General features: G+C 32.6%; 1 protein-coding gene and 1 pseudogene across 1 annotated transcript; both read left to right on the plus strand.

Moving 5' to 3' along the window:
* The first annotated feature begins 2,121 nt into the window (after window positions 1-2,121).
* On the plus strand, window positions 2,122-5,267 carry LOC112009238 (2-oxoglutarate-dependent dioxygenase AOP2-like). The gene is made up of 3 exons (XM_024041577.2): window positions 2,122-2,534; window positions 2,745-3,066; window positions 4,774-5,267. Exons 1-3 carry the CDS (start codon window positions 2,170-2,172, stop codon window positions 5,017-5,019), a joined length of 933 nt encoding a protein of 310 aa, XP_023897345.1. The 5' UTR covers window positions 2,122-2,169; the 3' UTR covers window positions 5,020-5,267.
* A 2,468-nt stretch (window positions 5,268-7,735) lies between these two features.
* LOC112009218 (peroxidase 3-like) lies at window positions 7,736-13,637 on the plus strand (annotated as a pseudogene).
* Window positions 13,638-14,064: the final 427 nt, after the last annotated feature.

The following is a 14,064-nucleotide window of genomic DNA, read 5'->3' on the forward strand; positions in this document are numbered from 1 at the left end:
GTTTAATTGAAGATTAATTTATTTGTTTAGTGATAAATAATACATAAGCAATGCAGTAAAATTTGTAAGTCATAATATTACTCTATATACTAAATTATATTAAAAGTTCAACTTCATAACCAACTGCCAAAGAATCAATGAAATGTGAAATGTCGCTGAGAAAAAATAACTAATAAAATGACATAAAATGACAAAAGCATGTGTAGTTAAATAGGTTAACGTGTTGCCTAAAGGTGAGTTAAGTAGAGAATAGACTTTGACAAATAGACTCGCGTGGGGCTGTTGGGAGAAAGCAAGTAATAAGTAGTGATATGATAATATCTTACAAAGATTTTTAAAAGATAAGTAGTTCTGGGGCTTAGGAGAAAGAGAGAGAGAGCTTGGGGCTTAGAAGTTCGGCCTAATCCACTCCATCAACCACTTTCAGACTGCCGGACTTAGAAAGTACTGGTGAGTGATGAACTTTTTTTTTTTTTTTTTTTGGTTTTGAAATTATTGAGATAAATTTGGAGTGGTTATTTTGAATGGGTTCTTCACTTCTTCTCCACTTTGGTGCCTTCTGTGGTTTGAAAAGGAAATTGGGGTAGCATTAGCAATTTGCGGGATGTGAAAGAGTCCGGGAAAAAATTTAAATAACTTCTTAATCTGTTAGTTTTGTTTATGTGTTAATCATATGCATTAATCAAGCAATAGCAAATGAAGAAGACATTTGATTAAAAAATAAAACATGAGAGAAGGGAAACATTTGGGGAAACTGACCTTTGAACTTCTTTGGTGACTTTTTCTTGTAGTAATCGTAATATTTGCTTCTTGAATAATTCTTATCCCAAATAAGTCAAAACTTGTTTTTATAATTTTTTTTTTGGAGTTACGGAAAGAGGATTCCCTTTTATCAAAAAGGGTAAAATATCATTTTCGTCCCTAAATTATGACAAAAGTTCGTTTTTCATCTCTAAACTTTCAAAAGTTCTATTTTCATCCCTAAACTATCACAAAAGTTCGTTTTTTGTCCCTAAACTTTCAAAAGTTCTATTTTCATCCCTAAACTTTTCCAAACGTATTGATTTTCGTCCTTCCCACATCAGCACTCTGTCAAGCCACGCCAGCACTCCGTCAGAACTTTTGAAAATTTAGGGACGAAAATAGAACTTTTGAAAGTTTAAGGACGAAAAATGAACTTTTGTGATAGTTTAGGGACGAAAATAGAACTTTTGAAAGTTTAGGGACGAAAAACGAACTTTTGTGATAGTTTAGGGACGAAAATAATATTTTACCCTATCAAAAAAAGGTTACAGAAAGAGGTAAAAGAATGAGAAGAAACGGCAGTTTTTTGTAACTGCCCATGTAAACACAAAAGGATGCAACTCAAGTTTGGCAAAATTTGTAGACTACCAGAAGGAAATGTTTGATTGATATTTCATAACTACTATCCTAGAGACAGAATATTGTGTCTGTAATTTACCAATAGCAGTAGCATCATGGATACTCTATTTTTTGTCCACAACCTTCACTGGGTTTGTTCTCGCAGAGAGGAAAAAAACAAAAAAGGAAAAAACGGAAAGAAGAAAACATTAAGTAAACAGCGTATTTAAATAATAATAAGTAGTTACCCACTGAAACTAAATAAGCAAATCACCAAAAAGATACAATTGTTTAGTGTTTTAAAGTGAACATGTCAGCAATTTATATAGCCACGTGATGAAATGAGGAATGGTCAACGAAAAGTCAAACATTTCGACTATTAGTTATTATATAAATATAGATATAGATATAGATTAGAAATATATGGTCGGTTTGATTTTGACCTAAAGTTCATACTTCATACATGTTTTGTTACTTTTCACCATTATTTGAACAACTCTTCTAGGGACATATAATTTGCCACAACTTGCACATTTGTCAATTTGTGGTTGGATTATATCATTTACACACGGGACCATTACTTGTACTTGATGATGAACAATCCTATCAATACTTGACACAAGCACAAATTATGGTAGCGTTTGTGGTAAAGTGTCTGTCCATAGTTCTATGTTTCCCTTAAGAAAAACAGATTATATCATTTATTGTGTAAAAATTATTGTATCTCTAACATTACACTTTATTTAAATCAAAGCCTGATCAATTTACAAGGTTTCATTTCTCAAAGTAAAAGTGTAACAGAAACTCATGGCTTCCCCAACACTTCCCAAGATTCCAATTATAGATCTTTCTAAGGAAGGGACGAAGCCTGGTACAACTTCTTGGCTCTCTGCGTGCCAAAGTGTTTGCCATGCACTTGAAGAGTATGGTTGTTTTGTGGCAGTGTATGACAATGTTTCTTCAGAGCTCCACAACCAAATCTTTGGGGCCTTAAAGGATTTGTTTGATCTCCCAACAGAAACCAAAACGCAGGACCCTAATCCTACTGAATATTTGGGCCAAAGGCCTCAATTTCCTCTCTACGAAAGGCTTGGCATAGTAAATGCAGCGAGTTGGGAAGAAACTCAGAAGTTCACACACCTCATGTGGCCCAATGGAAATCACCATTTCAGGTACTCTTACAAGACTCAGTTTATTCCATAGTAAAATGTTTTCAAAATACTCCGAAAAACAGTTTCAGGTGTTTGGTGTAATGTGAAATGAAAACAGTTTCCGATCTCACAATGCATTGTTGATTCCTTTTCTCTCATAATATTTCATTTTTAAAACCTTGCTTATTTATAAGTCGCCTAGCTAATATTACCTTTTTCACTTTTGTTTAGTAAAACAGCTCATTCATTTGCAAAGCTAGTGATGGAGTTAAACCAAATTGTGACAAGAATGGTTTTTGAAAATTATGGTGTGGAGAATTACTATGACTCTCACATGGAAGACACCATTTACCGTCTTCGTTTGCACAAATATAGGGAAGTGAATGACAAAGAGACTAAACTAGGTCTTCCAGTACACACTGACAAGTCCTTCACAACTATACTTCATCAAAATCATGTCCCAGGATTGGAGATACAAACAAAGGATGGACAGTGGATTGGTTTTGATTCCTCCCCTTCATCCTTTTTGTTCCTCGCAGGTGATGCGTTCATGGTGAGTATCTATCTTCGATCTAAAGCATACCCAATAAATTCGGCAAAAAAAAAATAAATTCATAGCCAGAAGAAACAATTGCATAGCCAGTGGTAAGATCTAAAGCATAGCCAACTCCAGTATTCTTATCTAAAAGGGTTAAATAAGAAACATAAATTATACAAAATCTAAAATAAAAGTTTTTTTTTTTTTTTTTGGGTGGAGAGTCAAAACAAAAGAAAACTTGAATATATAAACATCACACACAAAAAATAATAAAATAATTGCAAATAAATAAAATTTTACAATTGTCTTTTTCATATTTGAAACCGTTGTAGGATAATTTTATTATTAATTTTACGTATACATCTTTTTCAAATTTGTTAAGATCTATTGGGATTTTTTGAAATTTAAAATAAAAAATTCTACTTTTGTTGTTGGACTTACTTTTTTTTTTCCAGATTTTATGTCACATTGATTTGTTGTTGGTTTTTTTTTTTTTTTTTTTTGGTATTTAAAAAGGCCAATATGTATATATTCAAGCTTATTTTAGTTGGATTTAAAAAAAATATGAATCAAAGTGTTCAAATTTTTATTTTAAGGGGGTCAAAACAATATGAATATATATATATATATATAATTTTCAAGCCTCAACCAGCCTTGGTGTCCTTCCATGATGTCTAATCGTTTGAATCTCATTAGAGCACTAGCATCAGGTTTATCAAATGTCAAATATTTGGCATTTGACACACGAAACACCACAAAAGTTCATTCATCAGATGTTTCAAATTCTAATACTTTTAGCACATATGGGTAAATAGTACCATTTCAAATTTGGAACAGTACCGTTCACAAATTGTAAAATTTTTATTATTGTTTTTACTATACTCTCTCTCCTCTCCTAACCTTCTGTTCACAAAAAGTACAATTTTTATTGTTTTGTATTGGGATGAGTTTTAAGTAAATATTATTTTAATATGTTGTATATATTATTTTAATATATAGAATTGAATAATAGAACATGTGATGTATGGTGTATTGTAAAATGATATGCTAAAATAAGAAAATAGGCTTTTGATGTGTTAAATTGGCATACTTTTGCAACAGCTAATGCTGATGCTGATGCACTTACATTTATAAATACATAACAAATTCAGTTATTTCTTGCGCCTTCAATAATTTTCTGTAGAACACATTTTTTTTAGAAGTTCTGGAGTATTTGCAGATACCAATTCCAAAAGTACTTAGGCTTAGTTTGTTGTGTCCTGGAGACCATTGGTGTGTAACCCTTACCAAAACTAATTGGAGTGGGGAAAAATCTAATCTTGACGAAAACATTTTATGTGCCTCAAAATCTTCAATTTATTCTTTCCTTCCCAACTATTTCCAACGTATATTATTATTGATAATAATGGGGTGAACATACGGTATTCTATCTAAGAAAAAAGCTAGTATTACAAATAATTACATAATTTTTGTCACAACTTATTATATGTTGAGTTGTGAGTAGTGGAGATGTAGACCCACCACTTTTTCTCCACAACTCATAGCTCACCAGATGGCGAGTTGTGTAATTTTTCATGTTCCTAGCATTGATCTCTATCTATCTTTCAAACTGGTTATTTTTTTGTAGGGTTTGTCTATTTGAAATTCTTACCAATTAAATTGCTATGCATTCTAATATAAATGATTAAGATATTCAAGACATGTAAGTTTTAATTGGTTTAGGTATGGAGCAATGACAGAATACGCCCATGTATTCATCGAGTCATCATGGGTGGAAATCAGGTGCGATATTCAATTGGGCTACAAACACACCAAAAGGGGTTGATGTGTGTTCCAGAAGAGCTAGTCAATGAGGAACACCCGTTACAGTATAAGCCTTTGGATCATTTGGGATTCCTTAATTTCCATCATTCCAATGATTATGGGCCAAAAATGGACTCTCTCGTCAAAGCCTACTGTGGTGTGTGACCAATATATTTTGGGCTGAAGAATCTCGTCATTTAGGGTTTTTATTTGTGTGACAACAAAGCTGGGCCATAACGAAGGAGAACATGGATTACATATATACTCTTTGACCCTCTCTCCTTTTTTTTTTCTTTTTTCTTTTTTGGAGAAGGAAAGCATAGACATTATTAAGAATAATTGCAAACTCATGTGATGCATGAGAACATATAACTATTTTAAGATGTGATATAATATATAATTTAGTTTCTAAATTTTATTGTAGATAATTTGCTCTCCCTACAAATTAAACAATTTCTAAAACTTATATCTCTCTATTTTTACAAATATATAATTTTATCATTTTTAGTGTTTTTGATTGATGTTATTCCTTTTTTAATTGGTTTATATTCTCCAAACTATTTTTATTATGCATTATATTTTCTGAATTTCTTTTGGGGCAATTAAAATTTTTCAATTTTATTATTCAAATTTCTCATTCTCTTAAGAAAATTATCATGATAATCGAAACTTATCATATAACTACAATTAATATTACTCGTTTCTCAAAAAAAAAAACAATTGATATTACTCAAATAATTGATAATACTCTCAACCCAAATTTGTTTTTTCTCATTCTTAAGTAAGTACACAAAAGTGGACCAAAATTGATCAAATTGGACCGAACTAGACCGAATGCCATGAGAAAAAAACCATATGACTGAATTTTAAGAGCGGAATCTAAAAAACAGCAGTACCTAAGTTTTGTCTGTTAGTAATAGTTATTCAAAAAATTAGACATGGCAAATGGTCGAGTCGGGTCAATCGAGTTGCAGGCCAAAATGGACCATTTTAAACGTGCTAAAAAAGGGTTGGGTCAATCATTTTACGAGTCAAGTCGGGTCAAGTTTACCCATATCTTCACTTTTAAGAAAAAAATTAAAAAAACAATTATATGCCAAATTTATAGAGAGAATGTATCAAATCAATCATCGCACCTAATAGTCTGATATCCTTTCTTTTTTTTTTCATTAAGTGGGCACCTACTATTATTTGACTATTTGTTACTAACTTACTATTATACATGTGAAGGAAAAAAAAATATACATACCAAAAAACCATAAAGCTTTCCATATTCTTGCAATTCCAAAAATTTTGAGAATAACTAAAATTCTTTATAGTCATGATAACAAAATTTTCCATGTAATGTTGTTAATAACTTACAGCCAGAATACTTATAATTACAAATTTACAATTTGAGAGAGAGAGAGAGAGAGGAGTACAAAAAAAGTATATATTCTGAATTTATACACTTCAGATTCAAAGCTCACTAATGATATCATTCTCAAAAAAAAAATTAAATTAAATGTCATGGACCATGTTAAGTTATCAGTCTTTTTAAGCGCACAAATTCCTGTTGCTATTATATTTTTGTTGTGTTTTGTGCTAATTAGACACTTAGACTTAGACTTTGTGTTGGTAATAGTTAGTAACTTAGTCTTAGATTCTGGCTAGTTGGCACTTAGTATTTAACTTAGTTAGTTTTAGTCTATTTGATAGTTAGTACTTAGTAGTGTAGACAGTATAGTAGACGTGTAGAAGTTGTAGTCTTGTAGATGTTTTAGTTTTGCCTTTTGCATTTTTTTTCCTTTCATTTAACTTTTTCCTTTTTTTAAAATAAATGGAGCGCACAGCTTTGCATTATGCCTTTATGTCAATGTTATGCACCTAGCACCTTGCCATGTAGTTTAAATAATTTTTAGGAAAAAAAGTTTAAAAAACAAGTTGGGTCACTGGTTAGTTGGGTCAGGTCGGCCCGAAAAAACAAGCAAGCCTCAAGTTGGTCTATTTTTTATTCAGGTCAAAAAATTCGGGTTCGAACTAGGTAAAAATAGACAGTTCCAATCTAGCCAGCAAATTTCAGCCCGTTTTGCCCTGTCCACAAAATAATCAATAATAACCCTAAGGAGCCCAAATTGTGAAGGGCTCCCAAATTTTATCTAATTAGATTAGTTCTTTGATTCCCCAAAAAAATGGGTTAATTAAATGAATAAATTATAGCCAAAAAATAAGGAAAACAAACATAGAGAAAAAATTTGGGGAAAAGAGGCTAATAAATTATACCCAAAATATAAAAAACAGAAAAGATAAATTCTTTATGACCTAGAAGCTAAAATCTCTCTCCCTCTCTCTTTCTCTTACAACAAAACATAAATAAATAAATAACTGCCAAAATATGTTAATCTCGCTTGATTTTTTTTTTTTTTTTTTTTTTAGTCTATGCCTTAGCCTCCAAAATGCATAGAGCTGCCCCTGTCATTTGGGTTTCCTTTATTTTATTTTGAATTTTTTTTTTTTTATGGGCGAGATATAAAACATTGGTAGATATTAGTTCAAACACTCTACGGAAACAATAGATTAGATTCCCTTGGTTTTTGTATAATAAAAGAGAATTAAAGTTGTGACCAAAATCTTCCCAAGAAAGCATATTCAAATTTTGTACTTTTGTTTCATGTTTCTGTTGGTATGTTGTAAAGTTATTATTTACAACATCATGTTTTGTTGGTTTTTATTCCGTGCCAAATTTGATTGTATTTTTATTCAATCTGTTGTACCCTGTATTTATTGTGGCACTTCATTGTAAAGGTTGTGTAATAGAGAGAGAGTGTGTGAACACTCAAGCATTTGAAGACTGAAGATTTCTCGCAAGTGTATCGCGACTTAGCTACCCACGAAATGACTCATGTGCCCTGCACGTGCTGGAATGCGAAGAGTCAGGCCAAATGGAGACAGTTATGTCTCACAAGTATCTCGCAGGTAAGGCCTTCCCGCGAGACACCTGCGAGGCATTCTGTTCTGCCAACTTGTCCAGTCTAATATGAACTTTCTGTACCCACACTATATATACCCACATTACCCACAAATGTTGAGGAGTGCTTCTAAGAGAAAACCCTAGGCAAACACCTAGACAATTAGAGATTTTCATACCGACAATCCTCTACACATTTGCTAGTGAAAATTCCTCAACTCCTACCTCTCCATTTCCATATCATTGAGAGGTTGATAGCCCAAACACTTATCACACCCTTTGAGAGTGTCAAGTGAAATTTTGGTACTGCTGGGAAGTATTGGAAGAAGCCAAGGATAGCAGATGCAACATGGAGCTTTTTGCGGGATCTGGAGAACTAAGACAAGACATGGTTCCGAGAAGTCTTGTTGAAGTAGGAGCTTGGAGGGCTTAGGCACATCGGTAGATTAGACTTGGATGGTCTCTTGCTCACCTGTGTATTCCAATTGATTGTCTAATGGATCAATTTCTCCTTGGAGGGCGGCAGAGAAGTTTTTCGCCGAGTTCTTTGGTTTCCTCTTCGATAATATGTCTCGGTGTTATCTATGTTTGCATCTCTTTCCCTACTCCTGTTCATTTCATTTTTACTGCTGTGTTACTTTAAATATGGATTAGAGTAGTTCTCTTACTTATACGCTTGTGTTTACACTATTCCGCACTTAGTATTAAGTTAGTGCAAAATCAACCAAGCCGTATCTTTAATTTGGGGGTCTAAACAGCTCTTGTGTTTTCGACACATTTTCGAGCTTTCATATGTTACATATTAGGCATTGAACTAGATGAAACGAGGATAGAAAACACTGTAATTACCACGTGCTACTTGTCTAGAAAGTAATCAAGTTGCAAGACTAGTCAACCTGAAACTCACTTGTGGTGTTAATTAAAGTTTTAACTGTTGCAGGCTTAGCTATTTTCTATCATTGATTAAACAATAAATTATTTGCCAAAGAAGGAGGCCGCTAGTTCTCTATATAAGAATACAAAGTGTGATGGCATTGCAGTGCAGTATAAACAAAGGAAAAAGAAATTCACCCAGAGAGAGAGAGAGAGATGAATATTAGCTTGAGTTCCTTCTTAATCCATATAATAACAGTGTTTGCAATTGAAGAAACTTGCCATGGAGAACCATTAATGAGGCAAGATTATTTCAGGGAGTGTTGCCTTATGTATTGTGGAGGACATCCGACATTGTCAAGGAGGTCACTTGGAAATATGTTGCACAGGATTTGACTTTGGTGGCCACATTACTGAGGCTACATTGTCATGATTGTTTTGTTAGGGTAATTCATGCATGTCTTTCTATAAATATATATATATATATATATATATTATACTCTACTATTAACTCATGATAACATTACACATGCATCTCTTCAATTTTTTCCTCCAATTATCACTATTCAATCCACTTAACGTAAACAAAAATGGAATATAATGTTTCGGATACATACAATATCACACTCACAACATACGGGTCCAATCTACCCATAAGAACCACACACTGTAGGTGTGACGCTACTTAAATTTGTAACATTAGAAGTTGCCTCCCTTTAAACTATCAGCATTTCATTTACTTTCAACTTTCTAATGTTTTGCTCTTTTTGCAATGTTAGGAATACAACTTTTTTAACAGTCTATTTCACAATATATTAAAGTGATAAGCTATTATTGTTATAATATCACTTTTATATAGACTCATCACCAATATCATTTTTACTATGTACTAATTGTAACATATCATCTCAAATTCTTAATTATTACTGTGAAAAAGGTTGTTAAAATTCTATGCCAATATCTGCTCTTTCATTACTTAATCCTCTTTTCTTGTCAAGAAATCATCACATGTGATGGACATGCGAACAATAATTTGTAAAATTAAAAAATTAAAAAAAAAATTAGAAAGTGATCTTGCAAATTTTCTTAATTAATTTTACAAAAGCCTATCGAATGTATATATATTTTCATGGTTCTCATGAATCAATAGGCTAAAAGTCTTGGGCGTTAACGATCTGCAGGCTGAATCCTGAAAATAGCAAACAAGTAGTCAGAGGAGACCGGTGGAGGCCGGCCAAAGATCCTCCGATGATCAAGTCAGTGAATTTGTAATTCTCAGTAAAGAGAAAGAGAAGTATTTTTCCTATGGAAATCTCTGAATGAATCTTACCTTCCTGTAGAAGAGCCTTTATATAGTGTTCGCTTGAGACAGTTATTTCTCCTACTGTTGTGGGTTTCGGAGGATTCGGAGATAACTTCCATAATCGCCATGGAAGTTACATTATTTGGGGTTTATTGACTATAACCGTTTTATTGGAAGGAACAGTTAGTCTAATAGGAAAATGGAGTTTGCTTAAAGGGGAATGTCCAATACACTCGTCCATCTTACTAGATTGATGGACAAGTCAATACTTGGATGACTATACATCCGGTAGACGGATGGACGAGCTTATAGCCAACTTATCCCTTCCCTGTGAACGAACCATATGGACGAGTTAAATAGTTTAACTATTTTATAACATCATCATATTTGACCTTGAAAGTCAAAATGTGTAGAATCCTTCCTATGTATCACATTTATTTAAACCATGATACTTTGATAGTATTTCTAAGCATGTATGTCTTTTGAATTATATGTTAGGGTTGTGATGCCTCGGTATTGCTTGACTCTACAACACAAAATACAGCTAAAAAGGATGCACTTCCAAATCAAACCCTGCAAAAAAAAGTATTCAACATGGTAGACGATATCAAAGCTGAAGTAGAGAAGAAATGCCTTGAAATTGTCTCATGTGCTGATATCATGGCCTTAGCTGCTAGAGACTCAGTTTCATTCCAAGTAAGCTTTGGAAAATTATTTAGTAATCTGGATCAATATTTGGACGCAGTTCCATTTTTATTTATGTACAGCGAAATTATTAAGCTTAATAATAATGTTCTATGGATATGATCACTGCAGTATAAGAGATCATTGTGGGAAGTGCCACTGGGAAGAAGAGATGGAACCATATCACATGCTTCAGAAGCCATTGCCAACATCCCTCCACCAACTTCCAATTTTGATCAACTCAAACAAAACTTTGCAGGCAAAGGCCTCGACGTTCTCAATCTTGTAGTTTTATCAGGTAGAACATAGAAAGAAAGAAAAGTTTAAATTAAATATTTGATTATCAAACCTTTGTTTCAAATTGTCTTTATACTTTAAAATATTTTATTTTAATCCAAATACAAACCCAAGATTTCAAGCTAGGGGGTTCGAGTACAATAATAAAAAAAACAAACAAACAAAAAACTCTAAATAAGTATCTATATAGTATTAACAAACTATCAATCAAGATAAATACACAGAATTATTGTTTCTTAATACATTTAGATGCAATCATTTATCAAGAAAGACAAAAAACACAAAACACTATCATTTTTTAATACATTATAGTGCAATTATCTATGCAATCTCAATTTATAGATTTTACTAGTTTTCAATTTATAAATTTATCTAATTTACAAATATTGGTTGCAGTAGCAGAGTTAACAGTATGGGCTAATGGGCTAATAATCTTGGAGGGGAGAGGTCCAACTATAAAAATGAAAAGTTTATACCTAAAAAATAATATATATATATATATAGGCTGTATTGTAGATATCATCAAAAGAAATTGATAGTGGAATATATAGGTCAAGGGGGCCCTGGCCCTTATGCCCACCACACCCCACCCCACCCCCCAAGGTCCATCCCTGCTTTAGTCCATAATAAAATAGTTTTTTTTTTATTATTATTAATAAACTATTTTAAAAATAGTAGGTCCATCCCTGCTTTAGTCCATAATAAAATAGTTTTTTTTTTATTATTATTAATAAACTATTTTAAAAATAGTTTCAAAACTGGCTCTATTGTCATTTTATAGGGAAAAAACTAATCATCACAAGCAAAATTTATACCGCATCATCAAAGAGACTTCGATTTTATGAATTCTATGTAAGTATTTTTTATCCATCAAATTACAATAATAACTTATAAGGCCTCAAGTTAATGTTGAAGATCAAATATGTTATAATTTAGCCACACCCAAACAAACAAACAAACAAAAAAAGTAATACAAAACTAGAACATCTATTTTTGTATAACTTTTATGAGATTCATATAGGTTTGATTTTTTAACATAGATAGCCTAATAAAGAAATTTATGAGAATTTCAATCGACCTAGGCTCTAACAGAAAAACGATCATCTTTATTTAAAATGGATTAATTTATGATTCGGATTAAAAAAATTAAATATAAGTGCATAACATTATTTAAAATTTTGAATGACATGACAATCTGTTAATTTTTAGGTTTAAGAAATAAATTCTAACTATAAAATGGTCTCTCTCCTTTTCAAATGAAATATCATGTTCTAACGTTAACTTATTAAAGCCAAAATATTAAATAAAGTTACCAAGTTTCATTTAGTCTAGCTACTCGGCTATCAACTATACCATTATTACTATTGTAAGGGCACGGGTGTCCTTGACCCTAAGGATGAAAGGATTGAGGCCCAAAGAGCCCAACACAATGAATTTGTAGAGAGTGGACTTGAAACTAGACTTCAATGAGTTGGACAACAATCAGATTGGGTTAAAGATGATAAGAAAGCCAAAATAAACAAGTTTTGTGTAAAGAAAACCTTCCTTGGCAAAGTCCGAGGAGAGTGGTTCTTGTATATATTTCTCTTAGACTTGATTACAATTACAATTCTTGGTGCTACAGTGTTTCTTTATGGATTCTCTGATGTCCCTTTTGTAATGGGGTCTTTCTTCCCTATATTCTCCTGTTTTGCTTCATCTCCACCCTCCACGTGTAGGTCAAGTTGCTTGTCTTAATCCTTATCCCATCAGCACCTTCTTAAAGTCTTTGGGAGTAGCTGTAAGGTTGAATATCACTGTTCAGGTATCACCTCTACATTAATGCGGCCAGAAAGTTAGTTACAGAGCATTTAATGCGATGGTAACAACTTTCTCTTAGATATAATTTCTTAGCTTCCTTTTGTCCTATTCCCTCCCGATGTTTATCCTTACCAATAGAATTTCCTGGAGTATTGCTTTTGATGGCAAGTTAGCTCCTCTGACCTCTACTATGTTAAGCCAAGGAGGCATTTCTCCTCTGACAATCTTCCCAAACCCTCATGACTAAGATCTTTTCATAACTCACTAATTTGCTAATGTCTACCTACCCTCATACTAGCAAATGTCCTCGGACAAGGCCCACGACCCAATATACATTTTCGGGCCTTTCATCCCTACAACTATAATCTTTTCTATTCTTCTTTTTTGTGCTTCTTCTTTCTTTCTTTTTTTTCCCCCTCTCACCTTCCATCTTAGTTTAGCCCAAAACTAAAAATTTATCTATTGTTAGGTGCACACACCATTGGAGTTTCTCATTGCCCTTCTTTCAGCAATTGACTATATAATTTTACGGGAAAAGGATATGGTCAGGACCCTTCTCTAAATTCATCGTATGCCGATTACTTGAAAACCAAATGCATGAATCTCTCAGACAACACAACTACAGTACCAATGGACCCTACAAGCTCTGAATTTTTTTATACCCGTTACTACAAAATTTTGCTAGAAAATGAAGGTCTTTTTCAATCAGATGCTGCACTTCTAACTGACGATGGATCTTTAGAAGAAGTCAAAAAATTGCTTTCCTTCGAGTATTTCTTAGAGAAGTTTGCTCACTCTATGAAGAACATGGGAGAAATTCAAGTGCTTGCTGGAACTAAGGGACAGATATTAAAAAAAAAAAGGAGGGTGGTGAACTGAATTCTTGAAAGTTGTTTGATTTAATAATGTGAGAATATGTGTTTTATTTATATGAAGATTTCTGTTTTTCATTTTATCGAATTGTGATAAAGAATTTGTGATATATTTAAGCACAATGTGAGGCTATAGATTTGTGAGAATAATAATCAAGAGGCTCAATGTTTGTAAGTGTGATTTGAAAAATAAAATTTTTCTTGTTTTTAAGAATATGCTCTCTCTCTCTCTCTCTCTCTCTCTCTCTCTCTCTCTTAATATAATTTTGTTTTATAAATTTTTGCAAAGGTATTCATTTAAGTGTAAAATTTATAATTCAAGTAATACAATGGCTAAAAATATCATACAAACATCAAGTTATTTAACCACCTATTTTTGGAATGTTCTTTTGCACAATCTGTTTGGTTGCAAACTCAATTCTGGAATGGTCTTC

The sequence above is a fragment of the Quercus suber genome, unplaced genomic scaffold (assembly GCF_002906115.3).
Source record: "Quercus suber isolate HL8 unplaced genomic scaffold, Cork oak 2.0 scaffold_8, whole genome shotgun sequence".
Classification (NCBI taxonomy): domain Eukaryota; kingdom Viridiplantae; phylum Streptophyta; class Magnoliopsida; order Fagales; family Fagaceae; genus Quercus; species Quercus suber.

Excerpts from the sequence above, each read along its gene's own strand:
- LOC112009238 (XM_024041577.2), top strand. The coding sequence starts at position 2,170 with ATGGCTTCCCCAACACTTCCCAAGATTCCAATTATAGATCTTTCTAAG. Across the intron at positions 2,535-2,744 it reads AATGGAAATCACCATTTCAG|TAAAACAGCTCATTCATTTG; the intron begins GTACTCTTACAA and ends ACTTTTGTTTAG. Across the intron at positions 3,067-4,773 it reads TCGCAGGTGATGCGTTCATG|GTATGGAGCAATGACAGAAT; the intron begins GTGAGTATCTAT and ends TAATTGGTTTAG.